We start from the raw sequence: 20,256 nt of genomic DNA on the forward strand, positions 1-20,256 counted from the left end.
GTTTGCACCCCAAAGGGGTTGAAACCCATGGGTTGAGAACCGCTAATCTAGATGGAGCAGGGGCTAAAAGTGAACGGCGCGGGAAATCACTCGGGAAGTCACTCAGGACAGGCCAGAGACTATGCTTGATGATTTGCACACACTCATTCCTTTAATCTCAACAATTCTGTAGAGGCCATTATTAGTCCAATGTTACAGATGGAGAAAAATCAAGAAAATTGCCCAGATCGTATGATTAATGAGGAAGGATTCAAATTCACATGAGCATGAATCCAGTGTCCTTTGTTCTTCACAATTCGATCCCAATGTCTTTTGTTCTTTGAAAGATTCTATCTCCTATTTCACAGATTTCAAAAATACCAGGGTCTAATGAGTACAATGACTTGATTTGGGACGGGCAAAGGGGTGTGTGCAAAAAATACATGATTTCAAGAAATAAAAATATTTTTCGTCTAGGGTAACACTGATTATCCTGCAGTAAGTTTTCCTGTATTCAATGTGCAAACACAAGTGGTTTGAGATATAATTAATGTTCCATTTTCTGCCAGGAAAGACTTGCCAAGTGCCATGGCACACAGTGTGGATTCTGCAGTCCAGGCATGGTGATGTCCATCTACACACTATTAAGAAACCATCCGGAACCCACTCCGGACCAAATCATGATAGCTCTTGGAGGTGAGCCTCCTCGGGAGGGGACACGGTGGGAAGACCGGAGGAGCCGGAGGAAGGTTCCAGCCCTTGGAGAAAAGTTGATGGCATAGCTTTTGACTTCACTAAATCAGAGTTCACGGTCAATTTCTGTAGGCCTCCTGGGTCCTTTTCATGAAAACCATCTTCATTTTGGCAGCAGTGATGCCAAAAGTTCACCAGTTTTGTTTTATTCCAAACCTGTCTTCCTTAATAGAAATTGATTTGTTAGAATCATTTATTAACTTTATTTGCCAGAATTCCTTTTGAAAGACTTTAAGATACTTCTTATATTTGCATAATCTGGCTGATCATAACAATCGATTATCACGTATGAACTTAGTGAGTCATTCAATCTCCTCTGACAAAATAGCGATTGGATTTAAGTGAACGAACACAATCTTCTAACCCCCCCCCAAAATAAAAAGTGAACAAATGTAGTTATGTATAAACACACACAGTTTCAAGTAACAGCTCAGTAGCTCTTCGAACAGAGTTGTTAAATAAACCTCAGAATATTACAGTAAAACTGGTTGCCCCTTTCCATAACTAGACCAAGACAGAAAGACAGCTTTATGGTGAAGCAACACAGAACTACAAACATCCAACTTAAATTTTAGGTTATTAGGGTATAAGTATTTTCTAATGTTTTTATTTCTCAATAATTTCTTCACTGAAAGTTTTTCAGTTTCTCGTAAAGTATTATTAAAACTTTGCCTATGGTTCTGGTTAGGATTGAATCAAAGTATTTTGGGCTTTTAACTATACACAGCATACAAAGATAATAAAATCAGTTGTTAGGATTACTTTGTTAAGTGACTCTATATTATTCATCTCAGATTTGAAAAATAGGTTATCATTGTTCAATGAAATAATCCATACTAATGGAGTATTTCAAACTTTGAAAAGTAGAGATCTTGTGACTTTCCTATGTTTTTTTAATGCATAGGTAAATTTATAGATATTATAATAAAAAAAGAGAACATTTTAAATTTTCATTATCTTTTTCTTAGAATCCTAAGAGTTTCTGTGTTAAATACTATTAGCTTTCCCTTGGTAGACCTGTAATATCCCCTCCAGGCTTAATACTGCTCATGTGACCAAAAGTACAGACAAAATGAAGCTTTGATAGAGGCTCCCTTCAGCCTTTCATGTTTGCTTACAGTTTATCAGACGGAGAGTCATCAATTGCCTAATTATTTCTTCTTCACTCTACACAATCCTGTTCTGGACATTTCAGCTCCCCCCTCTACTAAAAGGAGAGATTCTAAATCCACACCCTCCCACGTTCCTTCTTCTATATTAGCAAAAATAGAAATAAATGGCAGCGCCTTCCACCATTCTTGTGCACGCAGCTTCTTCCTGAAGAGTCTTCACAAAGGGAAGGGTTTCCCATGACTCGCTGGCATTAAGCTTCCCCCCACCACTTGACTCCTAGGTGTTGCAACCTGCCCAGGCCACACATCTACTCTCTTAACATTCTTAAACTTATTTGAAGGTAATGATTTTAAATAAACTTATTTTTAGTTTAAGACTAATACGTTTCCATTGTGAAAATGCTCAAAATTAAAAGAAGAGTTTTATTTAGTCAGTTAATTCGTTTATATTCCTGCCACCATGAAATCCCTGCCTAGGGATGTTGGAGCAACCTCACGGCGAAGGGGTATCGAATCTTGAAGAACGGCACACGTTCCTTATGTGGGCATTTGAGGGAGAAGAAATTATGTGAGAAAGGTTTGCTGAAGGGCCACACATGAGACTTTAGGAAAGTGCCAGCTACCCCAGGTAAGGGGAGAAAGGGAAATAGATCAGGAAGAGTTGGTTGGGAAAACCATGGAGGTGTTTGCTGCGTTTCAGAAAGAAAAGTAATCACAAGATCTGTTTTGGACCAACATCCCCTCCAAAGAAAACAGTTGGCTCAAAGGGCCATTTTACTGGATTTAGGGAACAAATAGAAATCTAATAACTTATTTCTATTCCACTGAAAATATGAAGTATAGATATGCAAAATATTTTTGTACTTTCCTTTAATATTTACCCCTTCTTAATCAGGAAATCTGTGCCGCTGTACTGGATATCGACCAATTATAGAAAGTGGAAAAACTTTCTGTGTGGTAAGAAAAATGTTTTTACCTTATTGAGTTAGTATATTAATATTAACCTTTGCATAATATTAAATTTGGCCTTTCCATAAGACAAGGAGCCTTGATAGAGCAATGGTTAAAGCACTCAGCTTTTAACCAGAAGGTGTGCAGTTTGAACCCACCATCGACTCCACAGGGGAAAAAATGAGATCGTTTGCTCCCATAAAGATTGGCAGCCTAGGAAACCCTACAGGGCAGTTCCACTCCATCGTGGAGCATCACCAGAAGTTGGGATGAACTCCTCAGCAATCAGTTTGGACTGGTTTTTTCCTGTTGTTGTTGTTGTTTTTTTAATGACAATCTACTGCATTCAATAATCTTTAAAAGAATTTCATGTTGACCTGTCTGACCCCTGAAAGTTGTTAAATGCCCACTGACTTGTAGTTATTCAATAAATTTGTATTTATTCAATTAAGCACATTCCTAAGAAATTAAGTGTATGGTTCATGACTTCAAGAAATCCATACTCTATTGAGGAAAATGAAACGTAAACAAAGAAACAATAAAAGCAGGACTGGAAATCAAGATATTAAAAGCTCAAGGTAATTTGTAAACTACATATGCACATTTTAAAGGACCATGGCTTAAAGAGAATCAATGAGCGGGAAAGGAAAATTAGAGATTTATAAGAAAAGGGAAAGGTTTACACAGGCTTTAAAAGGGTGGGTGAAGAGAATCTAGTAGAAAATTCTAAGCAGGAAGACACATATAATTAGGAAAAAGAGAGCTGTCCAAGGTTCAGAGAGGAACTGAACGTGGCTGGAGCAGTATGGAGCAAAGGGCAGTGCTTCCAGCTGCAGGATTTGTGTGCAAAGATAATCATCAGCATGTAGTCATTGTGTTCTCAAGGGATAGGATCACTGAGTCAGAATCACCATAGTGGCAGGAGAACGATCCCATCCTCCGCTAACCCCGTCTCTTCCCTGAGTCTTGGGCGGCACTGTTGGCAAGATGGAGCCTGAGTGTGGCAGCACACCCCTGGTGATTTTCCCTAATTGCTCACTGATCACATATCTGATCCCCCGCCCACCGGAGTATGGAGTCACAGAGGGCGAGAAGCCCGTACATGACTTCTCCCACAGCTCCTGTGAGGCTCTGTTGGAGACTCGGGCAGAGATTTATAGAGTCAACCAATAAATTTGTTTTCAACTGGATCTTTTCCTAAGGAATCAACTGTTTGTCAAATGAAAGGGTCCGGGAAATGCTGCATGGATCAAGAAGCAAGCTCTTCTGTGAATAAGCCAGAAAAAGCAAGTATATGGTTTCCTGCTTGGGGATTGGGATTGACTGAAAACAATCCACATCGATCCAAATTTCTCCCAATTCCTTTACTTTTCAGTGAGTGAAGTGTGCCATCAGGGGAAAGACAGCCTTAAAGAGTTTTGAACCCTAGACAGTTCCTAACTTTTATAACTGCCCAGGCCTAGTTCTGACCTATGCACATCCTTCCCTCAGTAAGCAGGAAGAGACCCTCCAACAGTCACGTGCCTTCTAAATAACCACACATGATCCCTGAGTCCCAGCCCAGAGAGTTTCTGACACCCAATGGGGAAACAATAGACCAGCAAATCTACGGGGGACCTGTCCTGTGGTTGGTCCTGTGAGGATTGAAAGCACTCCATCAGAAGCGCCTCCATTTGTCAGAGGTGCCAGCAGACAAATCCTGACTCTGAAGGCTCTCCTTTCAGCTCTCAGGAACTGTGAAGGTCATGTTTAATGTGTTTCCTTTTGTCCAGATATGCACAAAACTGTATAATGAAGATGAATTCCAGCCATACGATCCATCCCAGGAGCCTATATTCCCTCCTGAACTGATAGTAAGATATTTTTTGTTTGCTGTGTGCTCACCATTTACACATAACATAATGTGATAAGTTTGCTATTATGTTGTGTAATCATGTGATTACTGAAAGGTCTTTTAAAGTAGCAAACATTGGAAGAATGCCCTGCACAATACGAGGTCAACAACCCACTTTTAGGAACTTTTTCAGCTTCATTCTAAATCACGTAAAGCTGACCGCCCAGGAGAGTGGTGGTGTCCCAATCTCAGAGTCTCTGTGGTTCAACTCCCTCAGTTTAACAACCTGAGGGTCACCTACAGGTGGCTGGCCTGAGGTCACATACAGCTAACTGGGCAATTAGTATTTTGTTAAGCTAGTAATGCCAACTCCAAATTACAGTTATTAGAATGGAATTGCATTATTCCTCCAACAAAACCTCTGCAGTTTCAACTTGGGGACAAGGAAAAGAGTCATTTAAATAATGTCTGGTATTGGCCATTTTGTTCCATGACCATATGCACTAGAGCAGTGGTTCTCAACCTATGGGTCGAGACCCCTTTGGGGGTTGAATGAACCTTTCACAGGGGTTGCCCGATTCTTAACAGTAGCAAAATGACAGTTATGAAGTAGCAATGAAAAACATTTTATGGTTGGGGGTCACCACCACATGAGGAACTGTATGAAAGGGTCGGAGCATCAGGAAGGTTGAGAACAGCTGCACTAGAGGGAATGTTTAATAATGAGATGAGAGCCATGAGTCTACCGATTCATTTACAAACGGAGAACTATACATAATAGAGTTAGTTCTTTGTTTTTTTTAAAAAAGTCCATTTACACTGTACCTAAGAAATTTCTATGCAGCAAGTAAACCTAATTCCAAAAATTTAGGCTCCATCGAATCATGGGTAGGACAGAACTAAAATAAGATGCTGAACACTTTAATTTGACACTTTCACTAGTGCACGCTGCCTCCTCTTTACACTCTCACCCTTCCAATATAGGGAGTCTTTACTAAACTCTGCTTCCCTTGTTGGTGAGCAGCCACCTATAAGGATGGTCATTTAATGGTGCCCGCATGAATCATATCAATCTGAGTAGTTTCCTGGTCCTAGAAATTGGGTGTCCTTTGAAAATTCAATGAAATGTTTGAGCAGCAGGACACTTAGATGCCCAGAACTTGTTCAAAAGCCTTATTTGAAAGCTCACTGCCTTGGTTTCTCTGCAGAGAATGGCAGAAGATCCGAACCAGAGAAGACTGACGTTCCACGGGGAGAGGACCACCTGGATCTTGCCCGTGACCCTGGATGACGTTCTGGAGCTGAAAGCCAATTTTCCCGAAGCCCCCGTCATCATGGGGAACACTGCAGTGGGTGGGTGGCTCCTACTTATGTGCTTTAGTCTAGATTAGGTAAGCCAAACATCTGTGCCATTCTTTAAACCCTTCAGAAACGCAATTCATCTTTGTGGATGGTTGTGTATAGGGTCATTGTGAGTCCAAAGGAGCTTGAAGGCAGTGGGTTTGCTTGGTTTATGGTCCTTTAGAATGCTTTATTATTTTCTTTTGCTAATGAGTCACTTAAGTCACAATTTTTACTCTGGATTAGTCAGCAAGCCACGTCTACTAGCACCTGTTATCTTTTGTAATGGTCTTAAATCTTTTTCTCCTAAAGGACCCAGCATAAAATTCAAAAACGCATTCTATCCGATTTTCATATCTCCACGTTGGATTCCAGAACTACATTTTGTCGACACCACAGATAATGGTGAGCATTTTCTTTTTCAAAGATGTTCCATTAGCTGGTGTTATGATGCTGGTAACCAAATACATTCACTAGGTTACTTTGAGTACCAAAGAGATTATCTGGTATTGTTTATTCACTATTTGTTTGACAGGTATTTATTGAGCCTCTACTATATGTCTTCTATGAATTTGTTTGTTTGCTTTCAAACTGTTTCATTAAGTTGCATCACTAAGCACTACATTAGCATGGGAGTCAGCTTGTCAGGTAGCTCTGCCAGTATAGCATGATTAGTTAAATATGAACACTGGACAGTAGGAACTGCTCTGGCCAGATGTCATTCGGGATGTACAGATTTGCTCCAGGACCACGGCACACATACAATCACAAGTTCACATGCACGTGAAACATCTGGGCCACAGGTTTGAAATTTTCACTGTAAGTAATCTTATTTATTTTCATACACTTTTCACACTTTGCTGAGTTCTTTCTCGTCTCCTGACTCTTGATCCTATTGCAATTCTGGGGAATACGGATGGCAAGTAGCCTTGCTATTTCCATTGTACTAAAGAAGACACAGACTCAAAGAGATGAATTAATAATCACACAACTAACAAATGGCTCCGTCAGATCTAGATCTTAGGTCTTCTGCCTTCTAGGCAAGTACTTCTTCCACATAAAGCCCTGAATGACGTTATCTAAAAACCATCTCCGGCCACCCACTATCCAAACTACGCATTTCAAGGGCTAAGAGTCTAGAGAAATTAAAAACCCTACAAAGAAGAGGGTTATTTCCAATTAGTAAATACAAAGCACATAGAAAAATGTCTGCTTTCCCCTCTAGTCTGCCATTCTTAAGTCAGTCAACCCATTCATTTGTATGTACTAGAACGTTCCTGCCATTGGGCTCTCAAGAAGAAATGCAGCAAGGGGAGGCCAATCAGGTAGAGCAGAAGCTTGAGGGTGAAGTTGGGAGGTATCCGATTGGGGTAAAATGAGGACTACTATATTGCAACTGAGACAAGGAACAGTTACCTATATCTATGTTATTATGGGGTGTTGTCAAGTCAGCGCTAACGCACAATGGTCCTCTGTCACAGGAGAACTACACAGTAGAGTTCTCGGGCTATAATCTTTACGAGAGCTGATCTTCAGACCTTTTCTCCACAGAGGTGTGTCGGTTTGAACCACTGGCCTTTCAATGGCGATTTCTTAACCATTGCCCCACCCAAACTTTATATTTCTATCTACAGCTTCATCTACAGTGACAGCTGTCTGTATCTCTCTCCATGATAGTTAGGATGAGGAGGACCAGGGAGGTAGAGCCTATAGAACTAGGTCAGTTTTTCTCAACCTTTTCTTTATTATTGACCATCTAAGTAGCCTTTTTAGATATATTTCCTTAATTGCCACCCACCCTGCCATGAAATTTTAATGCCACAGATATACTATATATCCGTTTATATGCAGTATAGGGGTTTTTGCTTCAAATAGTTCATTGGGAAATTGAATTAAGAAATAATGAAATTTCTCCATTCACTTTTTGGAGTCCCCTCATATTTCTGTGTTTTACGCAGAAAAAAAGAGTCAGGTTTTTTCACCCTTTGGGCGGCAGTATTGCCCCCACTGAGAACACATAGACTTGCGGACAGTCCTATTTATATCACACTCAGTGAGCACACCTATACACCAATCTGACCCAAGTAATAGGCAAGAGGAGCAAGAGGAAGAGATGGGGCAAAAGGACAGTGCAAATGTTACAGGTCAAATCTCATTTCGGCTGAAGAGCCTTTAAAAAGTCTCATAGGACCTGCGAAACAAAATACTCAGAGCCATGGAGTCAATGCCAGCTTATCCTCTATGAAAGAGTAGAACTGACCCCCAGGGGTCTCACGGGCGTAGAAAGCCTCGTCTTCTCCCTTGGAGCAGTTGGTGGCTCTAAACTGCTGACCCTTCAGATCACAGCTGAATGTGTAACCACTACACTTCATAGGACCTGGGATAGGATGATGTTTGATCTGTTTACTCAGGGAAGCACTAAATGGGGAATAAATGAAATAATTTTTAATGCATAGCACATGTGACTATATATATGCCCAAGAGAAAGGATTTGGTACTTAACATTTAGGAATAAAGCAAATTCACAGATTTATCTTTGATGTGAATCATTCTAAGAAAATTTGAAAAAGGAAGATACAGTCTAAAGATGATTTCCACGCCAGCCTTTCTTGTCCCTGTTCACACTAAGCTCATAGTCTAATTTCTTATCTTCAGGGGTGACAATAGGCGCCGGACACAGCCTGGCCCAGTTGAATGATGACTTACTCTTAGTTGTTTCGGAGCAACCAAAGGAGAAGACTAAGACCTACCGTGCTCTGCTGAAGCATCTAAGGACGCTTGCAGGAGCCCAGATTAGAAACATGGCGGTATGTCCTCCATTGTCAAGTAGAGTCACAGTTACAGGCATTCACGCGGCTCTGCCCCGTTTTATCCAAAAAGTGCCGTGAAGAGGAATCTAAGCCAATGTTGAACAACTCTACAAACGGTGACTCTGTGTGTGTGTGCATGCGTGTGGTGTTGTGAGAAGTGGCATATCACATATGCAACGATGGGATCGAGCACGGCCACGGTGGTGAGAGGGGTACAGGACCGGCATGGTTCATTTTGTTGTAAGTGGGATCACCGTGAGTTGGGACCAACCCAATACAACTGAACAACACTCTATGCAAGGGAACTCCAAAAAGTTCTTGGAATAATGGAATTCAAAGATAAGGAAATTTTCCCATGACCTTTTTGAAGTCTCCTTGTGTATAAAATATATGTGTGTGTGTAATGTGGACTCTAGTGTGTATGTATGCGTATGTATATGTATATACACAGACTCTGAACTATGTGTATGTGGCCTCTACTATATATCCAAAGGTTCTCAAATTCTAATCCTTGCCTATCATCAATGAACGTTATCATCCTGGAAAAGCCATTTGACCTCTTCATTTTAAAATTTAGGGTTGAACCAAATGAGATTTCTCTAAGGTACTGACTAGTTCTATGAAATACATCTTATCCAAGGTTCAATATAAAGCTTATGATTCTTTTGGCTAATTCTCCTGCTAGGCCTTTACGCAGTGGTCAGTACCCCACATGTCCATTCTTGAATTTCCCCCACCTATCTCGCTTATTAGAGTTTCTTTGTTATTTGGAAAAATTGATTCAAACGACTTTCTCTTCCATACATGATAAGGAATTCAGTGGGATTTGGGGCGAGGGCTATAAAATTCTGCAGAATTTTTAAATCCACCATGTAGTTTTTACTTTCTACATCTTTAATGAAAGAATTCTATTGCATAGAATCAGCAGACAACATAAATGTAAGTACTATACCTTCCTGCTCCTGGGAGTTTGTTCAGGCTCCACCCTCTCCACCTTATTCTCACACACATTGGGCTTCAGTGTGAAAAATCAGCAGTTGGAGATCACCAGAGGTAAAGCGTTCCAGTCTGAGAAGCCCACAGGGGCAGTTCTACCTTGCCCTGGAGGGTCAGTAGGAGTTAGCACCAACGCCATGGCAGTAAATGTGGAGGTTTCTCACCCCTTTAGCAACTCCTCTCTTCTCCTTAACCTCCTGACCCCAGCCCCAATTCCCCTTCACTTCCCCTTTTTTACCTTCACAACAAATCAACATGCATACCCAGGAACCTTCTAAACAAGGACACATGCATGCCCTCCTTGTTGCACACAGAGAACAATATTTTCTCAGGTACCAAGTTTGGACTGGGATCAGGGATGGGAATCTTGTACAATATTTTATCTAGATCCATTTAAATTTCTCAAGACTCTTCCAAATCTTTCTATGAGACCAAAAAAAGAATGAAAAATGCACACATCATTCATTGTTTGTCAAATAATTAAGTGTGGCTAAACTCTCTGTCGTCTTTTTGTTTTAGACTCTCGGAGGCCATGTGGTGACTAGGCCTAATTACTCTGACCTCAATCCCATTTTAGCAGCAGGAAATGCTAGCATCAATCTGAAGTCCAAAGGTAAGTTTTAAGCATTTTATAATCAATAAATATACCACCCATCATGACTATGGTGCAGAACTGAACAATATTATACTCTATTATGTATAAAAGGTCACCATGAATCAGAGATACCTGGACAGCAACTAAGAGCAAAGTTTTATAATTATCATTTAGGTAGCTCCATCCATAAACCATGAACCAGCGACGCAAGTGTACTGGATTCAAATCCAGCAACTAAGCACACATTCTATCTATACTACCCCAAACATAAGGCTGGAAGGGGGATCTGTTACCCTGCTGTCCTATAGATTATTACTCTGTAGCCTGTAGATCGGGCCATCTATTCTACTTGACAATGTTTTTTAACTGTGTCCACACAGTTAAAGCTGTAGTGCCAAAACAAAACTAAACAAAAGTCAAACTTACTGCCATTGAGTCAATGCCAACTCATAGTGACCCAATAGGACAGGGTCGAACTAACTGCCTCTCTGAGTTTCCGAGACTGTAACTGTTTGCCGAAGTAGAATGCTCCACCCCTCTTCCTCCTGAGGAGTTGCTGGTGGTTTCAAACTTCTGACCTTGAGGATCGCTGGCCGATGCATAGGCAAGGCAAAGCAGTTTAAAATGTAATGGCAGGTATCACTGTGATGTTAAATTTTGGTGGCCTATTTCATTTCATGGTTTCATGAAGCTGGCCACTTGTCTTTTGTTTTTGATGGTGATCAGTTGGCCTCATGTAGCTGATCCTTCAAAGGAGCATGTTCCCTGTGGATGCTATGGTTTAGTTTATAAGCCGTTCTATTATGAAAGGTGACTTCTGGGAATGGCTTCATTTCCAAGGTAGAAGGATGTCTTAGCACGATAGTCCTCTAGTTTCTATCAGACCTTTGTGGAAATTTGTGTGTTGTCCTCCATTCTGTCCCATTCTCATTGGGGCCTTCTATTGTGTCCCTTGGTCAGACCAGTCAGTCAAGCACCGTCTACAGCTTCTGGTCTTAGATCAGAAGAGACTGTGCTTTGTGTAGACTATTGCACATAGTTTCTTCTTTGGGTCTTTGGTTCGCTTCATTCTCTTTTACTCCAGATGGGAAGAGGCCAATAGTTGTATTTTGGGGGGCAGTTTTAAAACCTTTATTAGATAATCAGACACTAGTTTTCATCCACATTGACTGTCTGTAGGTTTTTTAAAGTGGTGGCAGGCACATAGGTAACCAATGTGTAGAGCTTGTTTGGGGAATCTCCATCCTCATTACGTTTCCTGGACAACTGCACATGGATATGGTATGGGACGGTCCAGATTCCTTTGGCCCAGGCAGCTTTGTTGAGCCTGGTGTACATCTGGTGTCCCCATCTCCTTCATGGCAAACTTCCGCATCTCCTTGAGCGCCCGAAGGGCACCCTTCTTGAAGCCCACGCCGTGGGTGCACTTGTGAATGTTGACGCTGTCCTCTCCTGTCACCACCTCGTTGATAGCCTAACGCCCCTTCTTTGCAGGAGCAATGGTGCAGGGACCAGACTGGAAAAGAATTGTTGTATTTTTTAAGACCCCAGATGTTATTCACCTGAATCAAAAGTAGAACAATAAGACAGCGATTTGTCTTATAGTTCTCATTTTATACAAAATCCAGTTGGGGGGGTGGGTGTCAAGTGATCATTATTTTTCTCTTCATTCAAAGGAATCTTGAGATTTTTCAGAGAGAAAATTAATTGAACTTAAGGAAATGACAACAATTGCATTTTATTCATAGATCGTGGACGTGGAAAGCTTTCCCTTTGATTTTAATGTCGGAGGTGAAACCATTGAATATAGTCAGCTGTTTAATAAATAAATCTAGACACCCACAATGCACCTCTGCTACCAGCGCCATCTCTGACACTGTGGACAAGCCCTTAACCTCTTTGGCTGTCCAGACCACCGTTTTCCCACGGGTGAACGTCGTGTCATGCAAGGTTCTTGCCAAACAATTTGAGAGATCCTCAAGGTTAAGATTTGTGAGTGGCATAACCTGGCCTGGACAAAACAGAATAGGCAACCTAGACTATCTACTCCGACCTTGTCCTTTTTGAGATGAGGAAGCAGGAGAGAGCGGGGAAATAGCAGCCCTGTCTTCAGGCGCCCAGCCTGCACTCACTGTTTAGAACAGATACATCACACCTGTCACGTGCAGCTCATTCGCTAATGTGCTCAAAACCAACCCAATCCAGCGGCTGTGGCGTCCAGTCCATCTCATGGCACCTCCATGTGTGGCAAGGTAGACCTGTGCTCCATAGGGCTCCCAATGGCAATGATTCTATAGAAGTCAATCACCACGTCTCTCTTCCAAAGCACTTCTGGGTGGATTCAAACTGCCAACCTTCCAGGCAGTAGTCAAGTTACTCAGCAACTATGAGAAATGTATCCTAACCAAGGTCATTTTCTCTAACAGAAGGAGAACGGCAGATTCCTTTAAATGGCTCTTTCCTTGAGAGAGATCCTGAAGCCAACCTCAAACCAGAAGAGATTGTGTTATCTGTTTATATTCCATCCACTACGCAGGTAAGGGTTTCCAGCTCCCTACCCACCCAGCGAAACCCAGCCCTGCAGCAAACCTGGGGAGGGGCTGCAGGGGAGAAAGATGCTCTCTCCAGTTGAACTAACTGCTTCAGGGAAATTCTTGTTCACATAAAAAATTTTTAAATCGCTGGAGAACAAGGGGTGAGGGGGTGGAACAGAGACCTCAAACCCATCTGTAGACAATGGGACATCCCCTCACAGAAGGGTCACAAGGAAGGGATGAGTCAACCAGGGCACAGTAAAGCACTGATGAAACATACAGTATCCCTCTGGTTCCTTGAGGCTTCCTCATCCCTCATTATCATGACCCCAGTCCTGCCTCTCACTGCAGGCTAGTCTAGGGCAAGTACACAGGTACAGAAAAGAGGTAAGAGTTGATGACTCACGGAATCCAGGAACAGGGATGGGAGTAGGGGGAATTCAGGAATACCAGAAGGGTAGGGGGAAGGTGGAGAGAGGAGGGGACAAAGGGGGAATTGATTGCCATGATATACACATAACCACACCTGCCCTTCCAGGGGGACAAACAACAGAAGCATGGGGGAAGGGAGGCAGCGGCCGGTTTAAGATATGAAAACATTTTTTTAAAAGAAAATAATAATACTTTATAATTTATCAAGAGGTCATGAAGGTGGGGGGGCGGGGGGGGAGTAAGAGGAGCTGATACCAAGGGCTCAATAGAAAGTAAATGTCTAGAAAATAATGATGGCAACATATGTACAAATATACTTGATACAATTGATGTATGGATTATTACAAGAGCTGAAAGCGCCCCAATAAAATGATCTTTTAATAGATAACGCCTGTGTGTTAGGTGTACAAAACATGGTTAGCGCTGAATTTATAGAACCTTGCAGACCCCCAAAAAAAGGAACAATAGTAAAACTAATGATAGGAAATGAGTGTCCACGTAGGTGGGGTATGCAGGAGACTCAATATCAGTCAAGTTACTGAGTTGGTAATACACATACAGCAAGATAGTGATGATAAAGAAAGCTTATAGAAGAAGGGCATGGAAAATATTTTGTAAATTATAAAGCAGCAACACATCTTTATACCAAGTCACTAGAAAACAAAGGAAAGCAATTAGCATTGAATAATTAGCAGGGGGAAAAACACTGCCATTAAATCACTCCAACTCATAGGGCTCTTTAGGACAGAGTAGAACTGCTTCCCAAGGTTTCTTAGACCATAAACCTTTATGGGAACAGACGGTCTCATCTTTTCCTAGCCGAGCAGCTGGTAGGTTTGAACCACTGACCTTATGATTAGCAGTTCAATGCTTACTACATTATCCAACCAGAACTATTTCTTCCTCTTCTCTTTTTGCTCACAGGAGGAGCCTTCTGTATCAGAGCCCCATTATAGCTTTCATGGGCCCTAGGTACTTCTGCTTTCATAGATCCCTTCTGCCATTAAGAAAATAATTTTCAAAATTCTACTTCATGGTTGTGTCAGTATAAAGATAATCCAGGCTGGATTCAACATTATATGATCATATTTATTCATATTTCTTATATTTTTAAAAGGAGTTAAAAGATTTTTATGGATTCCTAAAAGCTTAGATTAAAGCCATTGTGGGCCTCCGTGCCCACTCCACCTAGAGGACATGGCAGTCTTGCAAGAAGAAAGCCTTTCATTATGAAGACTCAAGTTTCTCTTTTCAGATGAATACATGTCTTGGCTCAGACTGAGTAAATCTATAGCCAACACCACCTACAGCAAATTTCTGATAAACAGAAAACTCATCATCATAGAGATACACCCAAGTCAACTGATTTGTATTAGTCATGTGCCACTCTAAGTGCCAGGCACAGTGCTAAACCAGGAAGACCCTACAGAAATTAACCTTGAAAAGATGACAAAAGTTTATAAGTCCTGGGATCCTGTCGTAGAAGGTCTCTAAATCTACAAGAAGAGGTTTGAAATTGGAGATAACTAATAATCAGAGAGCTCCAGGGTGATACAAATAGTGGATCAAAATGAGTCACCGTGGTTTCCATGGCAAATGATTTCTTAAATAATCTCAAACCACAGTTGAGTAGAACAGGCGTGGGAAGTTCTGATAATGGAGATAGCCTTCTACTCAAGTTGTTCAAAGAGGAAGGAAGACTGTAAGGATGAGCATTCGGATCAGTGGAGAGAAGGGAGTGGTCAGTCCAGGTAGGAGAACGACAGGGTGAGGGGTGACAGAACATGGGAAGCAGAGAACAGGGCAGGGCAGTAAGATCAGCTAGGAGGGAGACTGGGGCTCCATCATCAAGCAGATTAATTGCTTTGCCAAGGGTACATTGGTTGGGGTGAATAAAGTTGAATGACCATTGACCAAGCTACTCGCTGCCAGAAAGTCAATTCCAACTCATAGTGACAAGGAAGAACTGCCCCAGTGGGTTTCTGAAACTGTAATTCTTTACGGGAGTAGAAAACCTCATCTTTCTCTAGCCAAGAGGCTGCTGGGTTTGAACTGTTGACCTTGTGGTTAGCAGCTCAATATGTATAAATGAAGAAACAGAAAAGAAAGGCCCCACCAAGCATCCAAGTTAGCACTGACTGCCACCAGTTTAATAGAACGTCTCGAACATTTCTTTATCAACTTTGCATTCTTTATCAGAATGAGTGTGATCTTTGACGGGGAACAGGATGGGAGAAGGCAGACTTCATCCCTCTTCCTTCTCCCCAAGATGCTGGCCACACAATTCTTTCCTGGCTTTAATGCTCCACACCAGTAAGGGCTCACCCACCCAAAAAAGGTTCACTGTAATGAGACTTAGCCTAGAATGACAGATTCAAGCCTGTAAAGGAACTTGGAGAACATTTGGTTCCGTGGTTTTCAAATGCGTTGGGGGGTGGGGGCGGGTTTCCACCATAGAATTCTATATTAAATAAGAATATTCATACAACAGCAACCTCTGAAACAGATCAAAGTGGAGGTGTGGTAGTTCGACCTGGAAGGTGCCCTATTCATTAGCTCCTGATCAAGGCTACCCTTCTTATTTTCCAGGAAAAGAAAACTAAGACCCAAGACTCATGCATTAATTCAGAGTTGAGAAGCAGTAGTGCTTAACAAGGGAGCCCTGGTAGCATAGTGATTACAGGTTGACCTGCTAACCCTAGTTCGAAACCACCAGCAATTCAGCAGTTTAAAACCACCAGCCGCTTCTCAGAGAGAGTTGAGGCATTCTACTCCAGTAAAGAGTGAGTCTCGGAACCCACAGGGGCAGTTCTACCCTGTCCTATGGGTCACTGAGTCAGAACTGACTCCATGGCAGGCACTGATTCACAGATAGGCGTCAACTCTGAAGTGGCATTGCTTGGGTCTAAACTCAAGCCCTGTCACTCACTGTGTGACCTTGTGCACATTACTTAAGCCTATCCATTTCCTCGCCAGTATACTGAGAATGAGTAGTGGTTATTAACGCCTTGGACTGGAATCCGAAAGGTCAGCGGTAATAAAGACGAGGTTTTCTACTCCCGTCAACAGTTACAGTCTCAGAAACCCACGGGGGCCTGCTATGAGTCAGCACTGACTCATGGCAGCGAGAGAAGACATGTGGGAAGCATGTGGGACCGTACCCAACATATAGCAGTACTCCAACTCATGTCATTCACTTCGTATTTTCCTCATGATAGTCACCAAGTCATCGGTGTACATTGAATAATGGAGATAAGCAATAACTTACATCACAAATATTTTCTATCTCAGTGGAATTTTGTGGCAGGATTCCGGCAGGCCCAATGTCAGGAGAATGACTTTGCCATTGTCAATGCCGGGATGAGTGTGGAGTTCGAAGAAGGAACAAATACAATCAAGGACCTTAAGATGCTCTACGGAGGCGTGGCCCCCACTGTCATCTCTGCAACTGAGAGCTGTGAGCAGCTCATTGGGAGGTAAGTCCGAGCACATCTGTGGCAGGGAGCTCAGGCCTTTTTCTTATGTCTTTCTCTCTTTAAAATAAAAATAGCACTTGAAGAATGTTTTTCTGATTATAAAAACAGATATACTCATTGAAAAATGTTAAACCCTACAAAAAATGGATCAAGGATGTGAAAGTCACCTGACGGTCAACCGCCATTGAGACAATGATTCTTTATTGTGGGGTTCTGTTATAAGATTAATGCACAAATCACATAGTCCAAATGAAGCTTATCTCGAAATTGTCACTTTTCACGAACCTACAAATAACTAAGTGTTACAAAGACTGTGCGCTGAGATCTGAAGTCACATTGAATGTGATTGAATGGTTTACAGTGTTAAATGGTGCGCTTCCTGTGACTCAGTTCTTCTAGTTTGGAAAGTAAATTCTTTTTCATTCTGCCAGCCAGCGCTTGTACAATCATTTGTATCCACTCCTTATATTCATTGTCAACAAGTAAAACTCAAGCCATATTGTTTCCTCAGGTAACTAAAATAACTTGATGCCTCCAAAGTATTTATGTAGAAATGTTCCTTGGTAAAATATTTCACAACTATCTTCTTTGTTTATATGAGGAACAATTTCCTTCTTCCTTTTCTCTTTGCCTATGTGTGTATATATGAGTGTCTCGCTGTCTCTCTTTTTTATTTATTTTTTATTTCATTTTCTCCTCATGTTTCCTCCCTCTCCCCAACCTTCAAAGTTGATTTCTTTTATAATAGTGGTGTCACACATTATTTGTCATTACAAGATGCACTAACTTTGCTGAGCATAATGCCTTCCAAATTTGTCCTTGTGACGAGGAGTTAACAGCTTCATCGTCGCGTTTGAGGGACACATCACATTTCCCTGTACATATGTACCAGACTTTGTGTGTCCATTCCTCCACAGACAGGCATTTTGGTGGTTTCCATCTTTTTGCTATTGTGGAAAGCACCGCGATAAACATGGGTGTGCATATATCTCTTTGTGTTTTGCTCTTTGTTTCTTTGAGGTATAGACTGAGTAGAGAGATTGCTGGGTGTGTTAATCTAGGTAGACTAGAAACAAATCCACACAAACTCATTTATGTATAAGACAGAGTTTTATATAAAGGGTAAGTATACATTCAGAAAGCATCCCAACCTAGTCCAGGCCAAGCCCATAAGTCCGACTTAGCCAATCTGCAAAGTCCTCCTCAATCTCACAAAACACACATAATGACGCCAAGTGCAGGAGGATCACAGGCCAGTGGGTAGAAAGCCTTTGAATCCAGTGGCAGTGTAAGCATCTCAGCATTGGCAGTGGGTAGAAAGCCTTTGAATCCAGTGGCAGTGTAAGCATCTCAGCACTGGCAGGGATCTCCTGCAGATTCTCCAGTACCCAGGGCTGTATCAGGGTAAGTCCATGTGGCTTCTTCTCAGGGATGTCTCACAGGAAGTGAGCCTTGCTAGCTGAAGCAGGGAACTGGCTAAGGCAGCTGCACCCTGGTTCGATCATCAGAGAGCAAGAAACCCAAGAACCAGAGAGAGAGGCTCACCAAGCCATTTATCTCTCTGCCTTTAATGAATCCCACATGTGTTTACTGGCCAGGTTGGCACAATAAACCTTAACTATCTCTGGGCCATATGGTATTTCTATTTGCATGTATTTAAGGAAATTAATACTGTTGCATATATTTAAGGAAATTAATGAAGAAAATACAGTTTTCCATCATGGCTGTACAATTCTGCAATCCCCTCAGCAGTGTATGAGGGTTCGACTCTCTCCACAACCTTTCCAGCATTTGCTTTTTTCTGTTTCTTTGAATTTTGCCATCATTGCTGGTGTGAGGTGGTAGCTCACCATTGTTTTAATTTGCATTTCTCTTGTGTCTAGTAATCACGAGCATTTTCTTCATATGATAGCTGACCACTGGGATGTTATCTCTGGTGAATTGTCTATTCATGTCTTCTGCTCATTTTTTTAATAAGATTGTTCATTTTTCTTTCTTTTTTAAAAATGTATTTATTTCTAATACTTTTATTGGGGGCTCATACAGCTCTTATCATAATCCATATATACATCCATTGTGTCAAGCACATTTGTACATTTGTTGCCATCATCATTCTCAAAACATTTTCTTTCTACTTGAGCCCTTATCAACTCCTCGTTTTTTTTCCTCCTTCCGCCACCCTCCCTCCCTCACAAATCATTTATAATTTATAAATCATCATTATTTCTCATGTCTCACATTGTCCAATGTCTCCCTTCACCCACTTTATGTGGTCTGTCCCCCAGAGAGGGGATTATATGTAGATCATTGTGATCAGTTCCCCTTCCTCCCCCACCTTCCTCTACCCTCCTGGTATCTCTACTCTCCTTATTGGTCCTGAGGGGTTTATCTGTCCTGGATTCCCTATGTTTCCAGCTCTGATCTGTATCGGTGTACATCCTCTGGTCTAGTCAGATTTGTAAGGTAGAATTGGGATCATGATAGTGGGGGGAAGGAAGCATTTAAGAACTAGAGAGAAGTTGTATGTTTCATTGTTGCTACATTGCACCCTGACTGGCTCATCTCCTCCCCACAACCCTTCTATAAGGGGATGTCCAATTGCCTACAGATGGGCTTTGGGTCCCCACTCCACCCTCCCCCTCATTTGCATTGATATGATTTTTGGTTCTCTGATATCTGATCCTATCAACACCTCATGATCACACAGGCTGGTGTGCTTCTTCCATGTGAGTTTTGTTGCTTCTCAGCTTGATGGCCCCTTGTTTATCTTCAAGCCTGTAAGACCCCACATGCTACCTCTTTTGATAGTCGGGCACCATCAGCTTTCTTCACCACATTTGCTTATGCACCCGCTTTGTCTTCAGCGATCTTGTCGGGAAGGTGAGCATCAAAGAATGCCAGGTTAATAGAACAAAGTGTTCTTGAATAGAGGGAGTACTTAAATAGAGACCCAATGTCCATCTGTTACCTTAATACTAAACCTATAAATATATGTACATAGATCTATTTCCCCATCGTCATATATAAATATACATACATATATACATGCCTGTATTTAGACTTCTATAAATGTCCTTTGCCTCCTAGTTCTTTCCTCTATTTCCTTTTACTTTCCTCTTGTCCCACTATCATGTTCAGCCTTCATTTAGGTTTCAGTAATTCCTCTTGATTATATTGCCCTAGATCAAGGTCTACCAGGCCTCCTACACCCTCCTTGCCATCGATTTTGGATTATTTGTTGTTCCCTTGTTCCTGTGTTTGTTAACACTCACTTCCTTTTCCCTGCCTCCCCCTCTTCTATGTCCCCCAGAACCATTGGTCCGTTGTTTTCTCCTCCAGATTGTTTATCCCACCTATCATATCCAGATAGACCTGCAGAGATAATAATATGCACACAAAAACAAGACATAGCAAAACAAAGCAACAAAAGAAAATAAAAGCCT

General features: G+C 41.7%; 1 protein-coding gene and 1 pseudogene across 1 annotated transcript in view; one reads left to right on the forward strand and one right to left on the reverse strand.

The window, feature by feature from the left end:
• LOC101662968 (aldehyde oxidase 4) overlaps positions 1-20,256 on the forward strand; it is a 78,580-nt gene that overhangs the window by 14,690 nt on the left and 43,634 nt on the right. The window contains exons 4-13 of the mRNA XM_004701741.2: positions 549-675; positions 2,740-2,801; positions 3,998-4,081; positions 4,568-4,648; positions 5,838-5,982; positions 6,283-6,375; positions 8,626-8,777; positions 10,296-10,389; positions 12,798-12,907; positions 16,629-16,813. Coding sequence (XP_004701798.2) covers positions 549-675; positions 2,740-2,801; positions 3,998-4,081; positions 4,568-4,648; positions 5,838-5,982; positions 6,283-6,375; positions 8,626-8,777; positions 10,296-10,389; positions 12,798-12,907; positions 16,629-16,813 — 1,133 coding nt within the window. The remainder of the gene's footprint in view (positions 1-548; positions 676-2,739; positions 2,802-3,997; positions 4,082-4,567; positions 4,649-5,837; positions 5,983-6,282; positions 6,376-8,625; positions 8,778-10,295; positions 10,390-12,797; positions 12,908-16,628; positions 16,814-20,256) is intronic.
• Positions 11,521-12,239, reverse strand: LOC105978480 (annotated as a pseudogene).

This window comes from Echinops telfairi, unplaced genomic scaffold, assembly GCF_000313985.2.
Source record: "Echinops telfairi isolate 266 unplaced genomic scaffold, ASM31398v2 ScPeMD7_3;HRSCAF=10, whole genome shotgun sequence".
NCBI lineage: Eukaryota > Metazoa > Chordata > Mammalia > Afrosoricida > Tenrecidae > Echinops > Echinops telfairi.